The 15,543-nt window shown below is 43.7% G+C and overlaps 1 protein-coding gene across 6 annotated transcripts in view; it reads right to left on the bottom strand.

Annotated features, from left to right (window-relative positions):
- TOX2 (TOX high mobility group box family member 2) overlaps window positions 1-15,543 on the bottom strand; it is a 254,047-nt gene that overhangs the window by 23,788 nt on the left and 214,716 nt on the right. For all 6 annotated transcript variants that reach the window (XM_083618793.1, XM_083618790.1, XM_083618794.1 and 3 more), the window contains one exon: window positions 12,206-12,433. In XM_083618793.1, coding sequence (XP_083474919.1) covers window positions 12,206-12,433 — 228 coding nt within the window. The remainder of the gene's footprint in view (window positions 1-12,205; window positions 12,434-15,543) is intronic.

Genomic DNA, 15,543 nt, shown 5'->3' with positions numbered 1-15,543 from the left:
GGCTGCTTAAAAACCATCCGTGTTAAAAGAGCTTTGCAAGGAGATTCATTTAAATACTGACTGAACTAGCCTTCTTTCTAATTTAATCATCTATTCCCCTAGAGATATTAATTCCAGACATTTATCAGATTTAAAGATTTTTTTTAAAAAAAATAAATATTCTGCATGTTTCCCCAGATAATCTGCCATGCCTGTGGGTTTATTTTTCTATTCGTCAGCTGGAGCATTCATTAGTCATTAAGGGACTGGGTGGGTGTTGGGAAGGAGCAGAGGGGAGCAAATATGTTACTGATTATTGGGAGGAGGGAGAAATCAGAGTTGATGGAAGCATATGTCAGAGTCGCAATCCTGACGCCTCTGTATCTTAGCAAAGCAACTAGTAATTGTGCCATAATGAAATGTTCCGTTTTGATAACCAGTTAATTAGACAAGACAATTATTCCAAACCCCTCTGACGCCCACAGAACCGCTCTATGTCAAGCGCACATGCTGAACGACAGGAGTAGCTGTTATTGGTAAACTTTGGATTCCAGCCTGCTTGTTTCAAATAGAGCAATGCTGTATAGTGTAACTAATGAATGCTAAGCAAACTGGGCTTCTCACGTTAAAATTCTCCTCCTGTATCACAGGGATTAAGGCAGAACATAAGGTATGGCAGGACATAAATCCTGCCATCAGCACCTACCAGCTACTGAAAACAAAAAGCTAATTATTGTCATTGACTTTCTAAGAGAACCGAGGACCAAACTAGATGTGATTATTAAATCTTCGCATTTAACATGCAGGTTTTAAAAAGATGCAAAAGAAGCATCAGATGGATAGAGCTAATAGCGATCAGGGTTACGGCAAGTGCAGAGAGTTGGATTTAATCCTTTCCTCCTGGGTTGTGACCTGGAAGTGAGAACGCCCTCCTCTTAAAAGTTCCATCCATGCTTGCTGAAGCCGCAATAATTATAAGCAACTCTTAGCTGATGCCACATGCATTTTTTAAAACCTGCAAATTGAATGGAAAGATGCATTTAACGTCCTGACTAGTTTGGACACGGGTGGCACTGTGGTCTAAACTACTGAGCCTAGGGCTTGCCGATCAGAAGGTTGGCGGTTCAAATCCCCGCGATGGGGTGAGCTCCCGTTGCTCGGTCCCTGCTCCTGCCAACCTAGCAGTTCGAAAGCACATCAAAGTGCAAGTAGATAAATAGGTACTGCTCCCACGGGAAGGTAAACGGCATTTCTGTGCACTGCTCTGGTTTCGCCAGAAGTGGCTCAGTCATGCTGGCCACATGACCCGGGAAAACTGCAGACAAATGTCGGCTCCCTCGGCCAGTGAAGTGAGATGAGCGCCGCAACCCCAGAGTTGTTTGCGACTGGACTCAATTGTCGGGGGTCCTTTACCTTTACCTAGTTTGGACTGCAGACTGTGCTTACTTGATAAATTAGAGGTGGGGATCCTCAAGTTCAGGGGCCAAAGGTGTTGCTCCAAGCTTCTCTATCTGGCCCTCAGGATTTTATGCACCCTCTTCCCCTCATCAGCCCTGCTTCATGCCCTCCTTCCATGCTTTCCCCTGGTTGTAGCATGTCCTTGAACTCTGGTAGTGCCTTCTGCTTGTCCGGATGGAGAACAGAGAAGGATGTGCAACTCTTTGCAGAAACAAGCCCACTGCACAAAGGTAAAATTCAATTTGTTGTTTCACCCACTTTTGCCTCTGGCCCCCCACAACAGTGACATATGGCCTTCCGAAGGTTGTCCAGAAAAGACAGTGACCCTTAGGCTAAAGGAGGCTCTCCACCTCTATGATAAATGTAGTGGTAGCTTTTCTTGCCCTCAGGCTTGGTTGTTCCTGCCCACAAACAGTTTCAGAAAGCAAGCTGCTCTCTCCCCAAATTACTTGTTATAAACACACACACACCACGTAATAGATATAAATTCCTGCATATTGAATTGTTTTAACTTTGTTTACATATGTAACCGTTTTAGTGGTGCAGTAAAAAAACTGCTTGCACATTTGCAAAGCCAAACAGGGTCTGGTCTGGTTTCAAACTGGATAGGGGATGGAGTTTCCTGCATTGCAGGGGGCTGGACTAGATGACCCTAGGGGTCCCTTCCAGCTCTATAATATTATGATTCTAATATGCTATTCCTATATTTTAAATAGCTCTGGAATGCCTCATGGGAAGTGAGACATTCATGAAATAAATAAACGTGACTCTCCTCTTTAACCTCATCGTGGCAGAGTACCACAGGCAGTGGTGGAGAGATACTGCCGGAACCAGAGATGCTGGATAAGGAAGTAAACTTTCAGACATTTCCCCTTCTAGCATTTTGCACACAAGGGACAATTCAGAACCTTAGTTTGTTCCAAGAGAGAAAGGAGGATCAAACTGAAGAGGAAGTAACAGCATTTAATTATCCTTAGAGATATTCAAAGAAGAGTGAACTCAAGAACAGTTCATGCTAATGTTGAACAAAGCAGAAGCTCTTCCACCTCTAAGTAGAAGTCAAAAGAAGTGCAGTGGATCCTTAGAGACAAACCGCTCAATTGTGAATTCAGCTTTTACAGGCAATTGCTAATCATGATTAACATCTGTATCATCCCATGAATGCAAAGAGTGCACTTGGACAACAGGACTTCCCCCTATTCCTCACCCCCACCCCCGTGTACTCCCTAAACTTGTTCTGGCTTTCCCCCCAAGCCTCAGGAGCAGATTTGGGGAGGGCTGCAGAACACGCGCAGGAAAAGCAGGGGGAGTCCAATTGCACAAGTGGAAATCTTTGCATGGATGGGACAGTTACTTAGCCCTACACTGGATACAAGCCCCAGTCTCTTAGCCATGACACTATAACATGCATGATGTAGGATTCATAGAGGTATGCTCTTTCTGCTAACATGCATATTCCTCTGGAGTTCATCTACACAGAAAACTGAGGCGCACTCTGGGTTCTCGCTGGCGGAAGTGTACATAAGGGAGTCACTCAAGTCCAAACAGTACAGAAGTGAAGTGCTTACTTGGATGTACCCTGTTCGGTTTATATGAACACAGCAACAAACAATCAGACAGGGGGCTCAACCAGCCCAAAATGAGAGATTGAATCTGGGGTCTTCAGCATGTAAAGCACACATTCGACCACTGAGCTGCAGGCCTTGCCCTAAAGGGAAATAGGAAATCACCTTATACAGCGTCAGATTTTTTGTCCAGCTAGCTCAGTATTGGAATTTTTGATCAGCAGAAACTGTCTAGGCTCAGGCAGAAGTATTTTGTATCACTTGCTACCTGACCCTTTTATTAACTAGAGATACCAGGTGTTGAACCTTCTGGGTCCTGAGTTATGGTGCCTCCCTGAGCATGAGTAATGGGCTCTTGTGTAAGTTTTAAGCAGTGGTTTCAGAGGGGACCATTTCCCAGCTCTACCTGCAGATGCCCAGGACTGAGACTGGGTTCTTCTACATGCACAGCATGCTGTCTACCATTGGGTTATGGACTTTTTCAGTAGCAATGGCCATATCTTTTGCAGCAATAGGGGAAAACCTATCAAGAAAAGCAGTATCAGCATAATTAAATGGCCTTGCATTGCTCCAGGCTACTTCGAGCTAGAAGTAATAAATTTGAGGCTTGCAAATGTAAAAATGAGTGGTATCTTGTAAATGGGAACCACTCTGAAGTTATCATTTAAATAAAACTAGCTGTCAGTAAGCATACCTAAAGGCACAACTGCAGAATGTGGTGATTGACAAGATACGCAGAATGGTTTAAGGATATTTCTGGGATAAGCCCAGTAGTACCAGAGCCTTGGGAGAAGTAGTCTGGAAATGAATGGAAGAGTGCTGTCACAACTCGCAAACAATACTTTTCAATCAGCTATTATACAGTAATGGAAGAAACACTTTAAAAAAAAAGTAATAAATGTGCAAGCATTTCTCTTAGGTATCTTCCCCCAATAATTTCCCATTTAAGGTGCAATGGGAAAAACACCTGCCCGTTTAGTTCCCATTTATAGAACTTCGCATTCTCCATGGCTGCATTTAATGGGACAAACTATAGGTCTTGAATAACAAGCAGTGAGCAGAGGGGCAGGATGGAAATACAGTGCCTTTGAATGAAACCTTTGGGACAGAGAAGAGGAGCTTGTGGTTCTCCAGATGTTGTTGGACTGCAACTTACATCATCCCCAACCATTGTGCTGGCTGGGGCTGATGGCGGTTGAAGTCCAACAACATCTGGAGAGCCACACTCCTCCACTTTGCATACTCCATTACTCCCTTGTGCACCCATCCATTAATGGTGTCATTTCAACCCTATATGACATATGCACAGACCCCAGTTCCTTCTATTCCTAGTTTAGTATTATAGCACACAGCTGGAAGCACGGAAAATGTTCAAGAAACATTTCTGATGCTACCCTTGCTTGGTAGTGGTGTGGGCCATGTTGCTGGCAGTCATATGCTGAAGTTTTGGATTTCTCCACTGTTTTGTATGGGCAGAGGTGAGAACTGGTGGAGGGGGAAGAAAATAAAAGCTTTGAAAGGAAACAGGAAATTTAATTTCCAGACATTACAAGGGACAATTTGTAACTTAGTGTTCTTCTGCCTCTGTGAGTATGCCCAGGATCTCATTGTTCCCCTTTCATGTCAGTCACAGTAGTGACTTTCTTCATTAGCAAAGAACAATGGGGGGCAAGAGAAGGCTGGTTTCTCACTACACAGTTGGGCAGAATATTGCCTGCGGACTATATTTGTATCTTCAGCTCTCTGAGGGTATACACTGGGCGAAAAAAGAAAATCAAATCAAACTGGGAACCAGGTGGCACATCCCAAATCCTGGCAAAATCCATATGGCAATGCTAATTTCAATGCAAATAAGTGGCTCCCAACCCTCTGCTTGCCTTGTAACATTAATACAGGGACATAGTAACTCCCTGACTTTAAGCACAAAGTCTGGAAATAGGCCTGGCTAGGAGAGGGAGAAGGATAACAATCCCTCACATTTCCTGCCAATTTTCCAATGACCCTCCCAATCTCCACATTTGTATTGCCTCAACAAACTTGGATCTAGGAACATGGGTTGAGGTGCCATCAAGTTGTAAACTAACTCTTATTTGTTAACAGACGGGAATCTCAAACCACAGTTCAATCTTAAAGGTAAAGGGACCCCTGACCGTTAGGTCCAGTCGTGACCGACTCTGGGGTTGCGGCGCTCATCTCGCTTTATTGGCCGAGGGAGCCGGTGTACAGCTTCCAGGTCATGTGGCAGAGCATGCGCACGGAAATGCCGTTTACCTTCTTGCTGGAGTGGTACCTATTTATCTACTTGCACTTTGATGTGCTTTTGAACTGCTAGGTTGGCAGGAGCAGGGACCAAGCAATGGGAGCTCACCCCGTCACGGGGGTTCGAACCGCCGACCTTCTGATCAGCAAGCCCTAGGTTCTGCGGTTTAACCCACGTCCCTGTATATAATACTAGTTGGCTGCATTGCCCTTTTAGACACAGGTTTCCTTGGATAAAGTTTGTTACTTGGTGAGGGGCGTATGTGTGTGAGAGAGAGATCTGAAGATAGATTGCCAACCTTCTGATCGGCAAGTCCTAGGCTCTGTGGTTTAACCCACAGCGCCACCCACGTCCCTTAGTTCAATCTTAGGTCGTTTCAAAATCATGATACTTGCAACAAATCACAGTTTACATAGTTCAGATGTCACAGAGGACTGTGGTTAATTCTAAAGCTACTGGTCTCCCACTTGCATATGTGGGGAAGAGGAGACAGCTTGCAAGCACAAGGCATGTGCAAGCTCGTCTTTAAACCCTAACATATGATTGAGCATTATGTCCAAACTGAGCCATGATGTGCTTGCTGCATGGCCAGAACGGAGGCAGAAGCTAAACATTTCCCCTGCCCTCACCATTTACAGTAATGGTGGTTTTCTGTTTTTCACGGAAGTTAAGAGAGTTAACTAGAAAGACAGACCATATATGGGGGGGGGGGAGCATAAAGTGTAAATGCCCTGGAGTTTTAATAATCTCATGTAAGTGATGCAGGATGAGCAGTGATGAACAATTGGAAGTTCAGTGTCAGGGTACACAGTCGGAGTGAGTTGGTTCACATTAAAGGAGAAAAATGAAATAGTCAGAAATGGTCGACTCCATCAATACAGATAAATAGCTCGGAGCCTTTAGGGGAAAAGGTGTCAAAGCAAGATGTGCCTGTCACTTGGTGAAAAGCATTAAGGAGAATCAAATCATCACATCTAGGTGTTGCCAAATATAAGAAATAGGCAGGCAAAGACTTGGGGACAGCTCCAGTTATTAAAGAAAGGCTGGGCTAACAGACATTTGTCCCTATTTTTTTGCATATATAGGAAGTAATATTAGGAGAGGGTGAGAACTGTAAGCAGAAACCTCAGAATTACCAGAGAATTAAAAAGTTGATAAGTAATTAAATGAGGACATCTTAAGGCTTGGGTTAGCAGATATTGGCATCATCTATCCAATTTCAGTGAAATATACCCGTATATAATGGTGGACAGAGCTGTGGTCATTGCTATAAGCTGAAGCCAAGCTAGTCAAGGCACCTTGGAACAGATTTGGACTGTCCCAGTTCCTCTAGATGGTGCTACTGTTAACCAGTTTTAAGCCTCTTGATTTCTGCTTACGACAGTTGGCACTAAAATAAATAAATAAAGTAAAATAAACCCCTATTTCTTGTCCAGAGCAGAGTCGTCTTTGTCTGATTAGATGACTTTATTTCAATCTAGAATTAAGATCTGCTACAGCTAATGTCAAATCAGTCTACTTGGTATCATTGCGAATTTAGGGAGAGATTTGTTTTAAGGCAGAGAAAATACACATTGTGGCAAGGCATTCTGTGAGCTCTTAAAGAGGAAGCAGGGAGCTGAAAGCAGATTACTTGGGGCAGGTACTTCGCTGGATGATAACAGCTGAATTAGCATTTTATTTTTTAGTCAAATACAAACTATCTCTACAGGAACAGCTGCTAAACTATCTGCAAGGTTCAAAGAGTAATATAATAATAATTATTATTTTTTTCTTCACTGGCACATCCTTTAGATTCCTGTGTAAGCCTCTTAGGAAAGGCTATGCCAGCTGGTAAAGAATGAAGATTATAATGTACTCAAAAGCAGAGAGGCAGAGTAGTGAAAGCATTCAAAGTTGGGAGCGCACCCCTCCCCCCCTCCCCATTTGTGCAGAGTAAGACTAATGTTTGAAAGGGTTAAGGCGAGGGAGGAAATTGTGCAACTTGCAGAACAGGTGTCCTTGTTGAAAACCCAAGGACGGGGAGATTGCTAATCCTGTATTCCACAGCATGATCAAATCACCAAGCAACAGATATAAATAAAAAAAGGCAGGAAATGAGGAATTTAGATATAAGTGTGTCAGCGAGAAAATGAAGATTCATTGTGAAGAGGCTGGGGAGAGAAGAAGGAAAAGGAACGATATGACAGAAGGCACAATTGACAAACAAAAATATTGGAGAAACAATCTTGGCAAAAAGGCAGACAAAAGGCAGCAGCATCTACATTGAACACAGCCCTGTGTTATTATTGTTATTTTACACACACACACCCCTTTGCATTAGAAAAAAAGATGAGGTTTTCCTCTCTAGGTTTGCTTTGTCATAAATGTGAGCAAGAACTAAACCAAAATAATAAAGCTGCAATGAAAAAGAAGCCAGCTTCACTTTGTTTACTTCATCACTGGGAGGAAAGTAAATTTGCTTTGTGGGAGCAGCAGCACCTGTTCCAAAGCACATAAACCTCTCTGGCTTTGATACTTCAAGTGTATGCAGCCATTTAGCAGCCCGCAAAAAACTTAACCCTCTGTGTGCTGAACAGTTTGTAGCAGTTTCCTGGCTTAGTGCACATCAAAATAATACGTATCTAACACCCAGCCAGCTGTAGGGAAATATTAAGCGCCCTGGCTTGCCAAGTTGTAGACTAATCATGGCTGCGAGAGGAAAGAGAGAACTCTATGGACTTTCCCTTTGTTAGCCTGTAGACAGTGAACAGTGTGAATAGTGCACTGCAGAGTGAAATTTATAGGGGGCTGCTTAAAAGACTGCCATGCCAAATGAAATTGTGCTGATGAAAAATCAGCTGACATCCAATATGCATGACTCGAAAAGACACCAACTCTAGTCTTCTGCGTTCCAAGCCCTGGGTTCCTGACCACTTGTCTTTTTCTATCTTCATGACAATTAAGCAGAACTTCTACGACTGCTAATCCAGCAAACTAGGTACAATAAATTAGCAGTTAATCTGCAAAGATTGCTCAGGTGATTAAACTTGTAGTGATTAAACTACAAACAAATAAATCTCAAAATAAATTTATAAAAGCAGAAACCCAGTTGCTGAAATCAGCTGCTTCCAAAGGAAGTTCTTAAAACTGTTTTATATCAAGCCTTCCTAAACAAATGGATAATAGTTCAAGGTCTCTTTACTTATAAGGAAGCCAGTTCGCCTGATCAGCTGAGGTTGGGTTTACCCATGTGGCAAGTTCTCTGCTCACATGGCAAGAAAACCATTGACAGCTGCATGAAAAGCTACTTCATACTGAGCCAGACCACTGGCCCATGTATGGCACTATCATCTACTGGCAGTAGCTCTCAAAGGTCTCAGGTCTTCCATCTTTGTTACTATTTTATCACATTTTATCCCACCCTTCCTCCACAGAGTTCAGGGTGACATAAATGTCCTGCTTTTATCCTAATAACATTCCCGCAAGGTAGGTTTGGTTGAATAAAGGCCCCAGGTTACCCAGTAAGCTTCAGGGCAAGAGCAGTTACAGGAACAGAGGTCTATGACCAATGCTCTAACTTTTACAACACACTGCCTCTGGCTCCTTTTAACTGGAGATGTGGGGACTGAACCTGGGATCTTCTGCATGCAAAGCACAACCTATGCTGTGATCAGTTGAGCTGTGTGGTTATTGCATGTTAACATATGATGGACATGGTTGTGAGAATCAGGCCGTGGACAAGACAAAGCAAGCCAGTGACTGCTCTGATTCCCAGCATGAGATGAAGAAGATCAAACAAACTCCTAAAAGAGTGATCTCAGGGAGATCCTCCATGAAAATAAGGAGATTGCCCACCTCCCACTAGTCATCAGCATCCCTTGCCACTCCAGCAAGGGCTGTGTGCATTTCCAGTGACTAAGGAATTGCAGGTAAACACTATGACTCCCAGCCCTACCAATAATCCCCTCTCCACAAAAATGCAAAGGGGTTGGGAGGTGCCAGGATGAAGCTTGTATCTTGCCAACTTACAGAGATCCAACTATGAAACATATTCCTAGTCACAAGCTTATTGGTCAAGAAAGTCCAGAAAGGACTCTCAGTGTTTTGCCATCCTGTTATTCACTCCACATGATCAAGATTGTGGAGGGGGAGAGAGAGAGAGAGAGAGAGAGAGAGAGAGAGAGAGAGAGAGAGAGAGAGAGAGAGAGCCCAGCCCAGCCCAGCCAAGCATGCTGCCTCCTGTCCACATTTGGAGCTTGCCTGCAAAAAGGAAAGCATTCTGAACATGCCCATGCTCTTTCGTGGTTGGGAATTCTGCACAATCACACGCATGGAAGATGGAGCAAGCAAACCAATGGATTCAAATTACAAGAAAGGCGATTCTAACTAAACATTACTAAGAATGTTGTAACAGTAAGAGCTGTTTGGCGGTGGAATGGACTACTGCAGAAGATGGCAGACTCTTGTTCACTGGAGGTTTTAAAGCGTATGTTAGAGATTATGTAGTTCTGATTCCTGCATTGCAGAGGGTTGGACTACATGACCCCTGGGGTCCCTTCCAACTCCATTTTCTAATTATTATTTTTGTATGCCACCTCTCATCCAAAGATCCCAGGGTGGGTCACAACAGAAAAACAATTCTATGACTTTATGGAGAGCTTTATGCATGCTTAGAAGGGTTTCTTTTGCGGACAAGCACAGAATGTATGGACAGGATGGTGGTGAGCTATACCTTGCCTGGGGACAGTGCGTACAGCACCACTCTTTCCATGTGAACTTAATTGTGTGGAGGGAATAATGTTGAATTAGGGATAGGATGAAGGGATCAAATGTCAAATGCTAATCCCAGACAAATCAAAAGCAAAGCCATCCAGGAACTAATCTATTATTCCTTCAACACAATCCAGATCTCAGTGTGCCAAAAGCAGAGATCAAGCGCACTGCAGAAATATGGCCACGGAGTATATAGCTCTATATGACTTTAGCAAAAGAAGCAAGACAGACTAAAAGAGGGAATATATACAATACGTTCATAACTTTTACATGTGCTACTGTAAAACATGCACGTAAGATTGTTTTAGGGACTTAGACTGTGCCTCTGAAATGCTTAGTAACTACCATCTGCCATGTCTGAAGCAGCTTTTACAGCTTTTTAAAATTGTTTCGAAGCAGGTAAAAGGCATCTGCTTTCATGTAGCCTTTTATGCTTTCTTACTCTTCAAAAACCACTTTCCCTTGGACTATGCTCAATCTCTCCCGCCAGCAGATGGCACGGGAATCTGTGGTCCTCTATAAGTTGATGGACTACAACTCTGAAAATGTGGGGGGGGGGGTAATGGAAGTCACAGTCCAACAACCTTTGCTAGGTCACATTTTCCCCACCCCATTTCCTTCCAGCACATTCAATAATGAAACATCCAATAATTATTTTAGAAATTCACCAGACCCGGTGCAATCTGAGCTTTGCTTTAGTCTCTTTTCCTGCTTTGCTGACTTGCATTTCATATGACCATGGGAAGGGGTTGCAATTAGGAATCTAAAAAAGGATTTATCCCCTGAAATGAGGTCCTCTCTGGTGTTTATAAGGTTATCGAGTTTCTTGTACTATATCAAAGGGTCTAGTGCCAAGGCATCAGTAAGCGGGGAGGCTAGCCCTACGCTGCTCTACACAAATAATTATCTGTACACAGGCAAAGAGTAACGGAGTAATCATCAATGCTCCATTCAAGTGAGCTATAAAAGTGCAGAAAGTTAGAAAACTACATCAGAATTAAAAAAGAAAGACATTGGCCTCATTAAAGTTAAACATATTCATGGTACTTGTCACCTACACAAAACAATATAAAATGCAGAACCATTTTCAAACACATTTTAATTTAAATTGGTTTCTCCACCTGCTTCTCCTTTCGTAGATCTAACCACCTGGAACTCTTCCAGTGGGAGGATCTAAACTGTCAGGAAGTATTTGAGTCTCGTATGCCTGCTCTTTTTCTTTTGGCAGGCTTAAGTTCAGTGCAACCACCAGAGAGCACAAAAGTTGTCATTAAGGACAGTTGGTCTCTGAAACTAAATGGATGAAATTACCAATTAGAGATTTTCAGCCCAGAAATGCTGCTACCCATATCCATAGGGTGAGTGGAAGATTTCTCAAATAACCTGACTTTCAGATATTAAGACTCTCTAGCCTTGTTCAAAGCCTAAGCACAACTGGTGCATAGAGACAGTAGCTTCAGGGATAGGCAATGTGGTGCGCTTTAGATGTTGTTGGACTACCACTTTCATCAGCCCCTGTTAGTATGGCCAATAGTCAGAGATGATGAGAGAAGCTGTATTTCAGCTGGAAGGTACCATGCTGCTACTCCTGCCATAGCTTATGTCCTCTCAAAATTATGAATAAGCAAAACTAGGAAAAATACATTTAGATGATAATCACAACACGGTAATATGAAATAGATACGAAGTTATTCACTGCAAAGCAGGTGGGTGGAGATGGGCCTATTTCTCTGCACTAGTCATCCCTTCATCTTTGCACTTCCAGTAGCAGTTACTGGGGTGAGCATCGGAGGTCTTTGAAACTTGAAGGAGAAACACTCCCACAGACTGCTGTGATCTACTGGGTGTATAAGGGATATATACTATATTTACTGATGTTTGCAATACCCCGAGTTTTAGTTGTTTTTTAGGCAAGCTTTTGTTGAAGTCCTAGCTTTGAAGAAGAAAAGGTGAATTGGTAATTTATTGTTAAAGAACACCTTGTATTTTTATGCACTGAACCGCCCTGAGATCTACGGATGAAGGGCAGTTATACCAATTTCATAAATAAAAAAATAAAATAAACCAAAGCAAAATCGAATGAAAAACAGTGCAGATTTTTTTCTTTCAAAAAAGAAAAGAAAAGCATGGCATAATCAAGAAAAACAAACATACTAACTTTCAGCGGTAAGGTGGACAAGGAATTTACCTGTTTTTGTTCTTCTCCTAAACTGTCCCACATCGATGCAACAATTTTTGATACATCCCCAAAGGTAGCGTTGGGGTTTTGTCCTTTGATAGCGGCTTGTGTATCTCTGAAAAACAGGGCATAAGCTGACACTGGCTTCTGGGGTTCATTGGGGTCCTTCTTTTTCTTCTTCTTTTGGTTTTTGGGCTTTTTGCCCAAATCTGTTAGTGGTCTCTTCTCTCCAGTTACCTGTCAAAAGTCAAGATGGAATTGTTAATTATCACCATTCAGTTCAGTCCTGGTTCAGATTAAAAATTAAAGACAACTTGGAATGATAGGGAAGGTAGCCAACAACTCAAGAAAACTAAGAACCCTTATAAGTAGCCTTCCGTATAGTTGCTTGTGATCTTCCGTTCTTAAGGAAGTATGATGCCACTGAGTCAAGATAGGGCCATGATTCCTTTTATAGATGCTCCATTCACAATACTGAATTTTTGACATCTTTACTATCCCATACTTGATCTTTATACAAATTACTGCAAGTAGTTCTGAGTGCCACCACTTTTGCTGTTATGCTAAGGGTAGGTTCACACATGCATGAGTATTATTTGATTTATTGTGCAGCAGCTGGATTTATGAATTTGCTTCATTGGAAAGTCCTTATGGTTCATGTGGCATAAGATAATAATATCCCTCTTCAGGTACCCTACAGCTGACTTTAGGAAATATGGGAGGGCAGTGGGGACCACCAAACTAGCTCCAACCCCCAGTCACCATTTTAAAGTGGGGAGTCTGCTGTACCCATAGAAACTCCCCATGTGTTTTAGAACCTGGGAAAACTAGGAAAACAGGGGAAGCTCCCTACTACTTCAGGTGTTCATCTTTCAATTCATGGAGGGTAACCAGGACAGGAGTGGGTGTGTAGCTCTTCCCTACTGCCCCTCTCATACATGCCCCTCTCAGACTTTAGATGCAGAACATCTGAAAAGGGCTAATATAAACATTCTTTCTGAACAGTTTGGTCAGGGATGGCTCATTCATATACATAAGCCATCATTTAATGGCTGGAAGAAGCGGACCATTTGGATCCCTTGCAGTCAGGATTCAGGACTCATCATGGGACTGAAGCAGCCTTGGTCGCACTGGTCAATGATCTCCAGTGGGCTAGGGACAAAGGTGAGAGCTGTTTCCTACTTCTGCTGGATCTCTCAGCGGCTTTTGATACCATCAACCATAACATCCTTCTGGACCATCTAGAGGGGCTGGGAGCTGGGGGCACTGTCATACAGTGGTTCCGCTCCTTCCTCCTGGATTGTGTTCAGAAAGTGGTGGTGGGGGATGAGTGTTCAGACCCCTGGGCTCTCACTTGCGGGGTGCCTCAGGGTTCTGTCCTCTCCCCCATGCTTTTCAATATCTACATGCAGCTGCTGGGAGAGATCATCAGGGGGTTTGGGCTGGGTGTTCATCAATATGCGGATGATACCCAGCTCTACCTCTCTTTCAAATCAGAACCAGTGAAGGTGGTGAAGGTACTGTGTGAGTGTCTGGAGGTGGTTGGAGGATGGATGGTGGCTAACAGATTGAGGTTGAATCCTGACAAGACAGAAGTACTGTTTTTGGGGGACAGGAGGTGGGCAGGTGTGGAGGACTCCCTGGTCCTGAATGGGGTAACCGTGCCCCTGAAGGACCAGGTGCGCAGCCTGGGAGTCATTCTGGACTCACAGCTATCCATGGAGGCACAGGTTAATTCTGTGTCTAGGGCAGCTGTTTACCAGCTCCATCTGGTACGCAGGCTGAGACCCTATCTGCCCGCGGACTGTCTCGCCAGAGTGGTGCATGCTCTAGTTATCTCTCACTTGGATTACTGCAATGCACTCTATGTGGGGCTACCTTTGAAGAAGACCTGGAAACTACAACTAATCCAGAATGTGGCAGCTAGACTGGTGCCTGGGAGTGGCCGCCAAGACCACATAACACCAGTCTTGAAAGATCTACATTGGCTCCCAGTGCGTTTCCAAGAACAATTCAAAGTGTTGGTGCTGACCTTTAAAGCCCTAAACAGCCTCGGTCCAGTATACCTGAAGGAGCATCTCCACCCCCATCGTTCTGCCCGGACACTAAGGACCAGTGCCAAGGGCCTTCTGGTGGTTCCCTCACTGAGAGAAGCCAAGTTACAGTGAACCAGGCAGAAGGCCTTCTCGGTAGTGGCACCTGCCCTGTGGAACACCCTCCCATCAGATGTCAAAGAGAAGAGCAACTACCAGACTTTTAGAAGACATCTGAAGGCAGCCCTGTTTAGGGAAGCTTTTAATGTTTAACAGACCACTGTATTTTAATATTTTGTTGGAAGCCGCCCAGAGTGGCTGGGGAAACCCAGCCAGATGGGTGAGGTATTATTGATTGATTGATTGATTGATTGATTGATTGATTGAGACAGTCATCACGTGGTAAATGTGCATCCAAGAAGGGGGAAAGGAAGAGCAACCTGCTGCCACAGCAACCAAGGAAGGGAAAAGGGAAATCATAGGTAAGTGAATGGCTAAAGGGGGTGGGTGAGTGAGTGAGGCATGGGAAGAAGGGAGTCATCTTCAGCTCATATTACAGTCCTAACTGGGGAAGAAACCTGAGTGATGTAAAGTTCAAATTCCAAGCCAGGGAATGGCAGACTTTTGTGGCATTGTAGGCACTGCCATATACCAAGTCAGACCATTGGTCTATCTAGTTCAATATTGTCTACACTGACTGGCAGAAACTCTTCAGAGTTTTCAGGCACGAATCATTCCCAGCCGTTTTTGGAGATGTTGGGCATCCTGTATGCAGAGTGTGCACTCTTATCACCAAGCTGTGGTCTTTCCCATTAGGTAATGGTGTGGACATTTTGGGAGAAAATGCTCAGTAATGTCCCCTCAAATCTAGCCTGCCTCTTTTGCCGGGCCCCTGCATTTTTAAAGGTCTTGCAGGCAGGGGCCTGTCTTTGTTGCCTGCGTTATTCTGCAACGAACATCTTGGACACTGAAACTGCTGTAGGAATAAATAATAATAATTCATATTGTACTGTTAACCTTGCTCACATTTTTTAGAGCTGTATATCGTACCAAAGCCCTCCTCAAAGTCTGATTAATGGGTTTGCCGCACTCTTTGCTGCTCATATTGTCACTTCTCCAGAGACAGTAATGATTAGGTTAGCTGAGCATGTCCTCCCCACAGTGAAGCCCAGGCTCTGTTTACATGGCTCCCTGCATCAGCTATGTTAGGATTCTTCGCAGGCTGTGGGCTGAGAACTTGCACCGGCACTCTGTGAATAAAGGGTGTGTTTGCGTGTGTGAGCAAAAGAGGGAGAGAGGCCCTTTCATTTCTCC

This window comes from Podarcis filfolensis, assembly GCF_964270895.1.
Source record: "Podarcis filfolensis genome assembly, chromosome: 6".
In the NCBI taxonomy this organism is placed as follows: domain Eukaryota; kingdom Metazoa; phylum Chordata; class Lepidosauria; order Squamata; family Lacertidae; genus Podarcis; species Podarcis filfolensis.
This window is presented reverse-complemented; position numbering and strand designations above follow the sequence as displayed.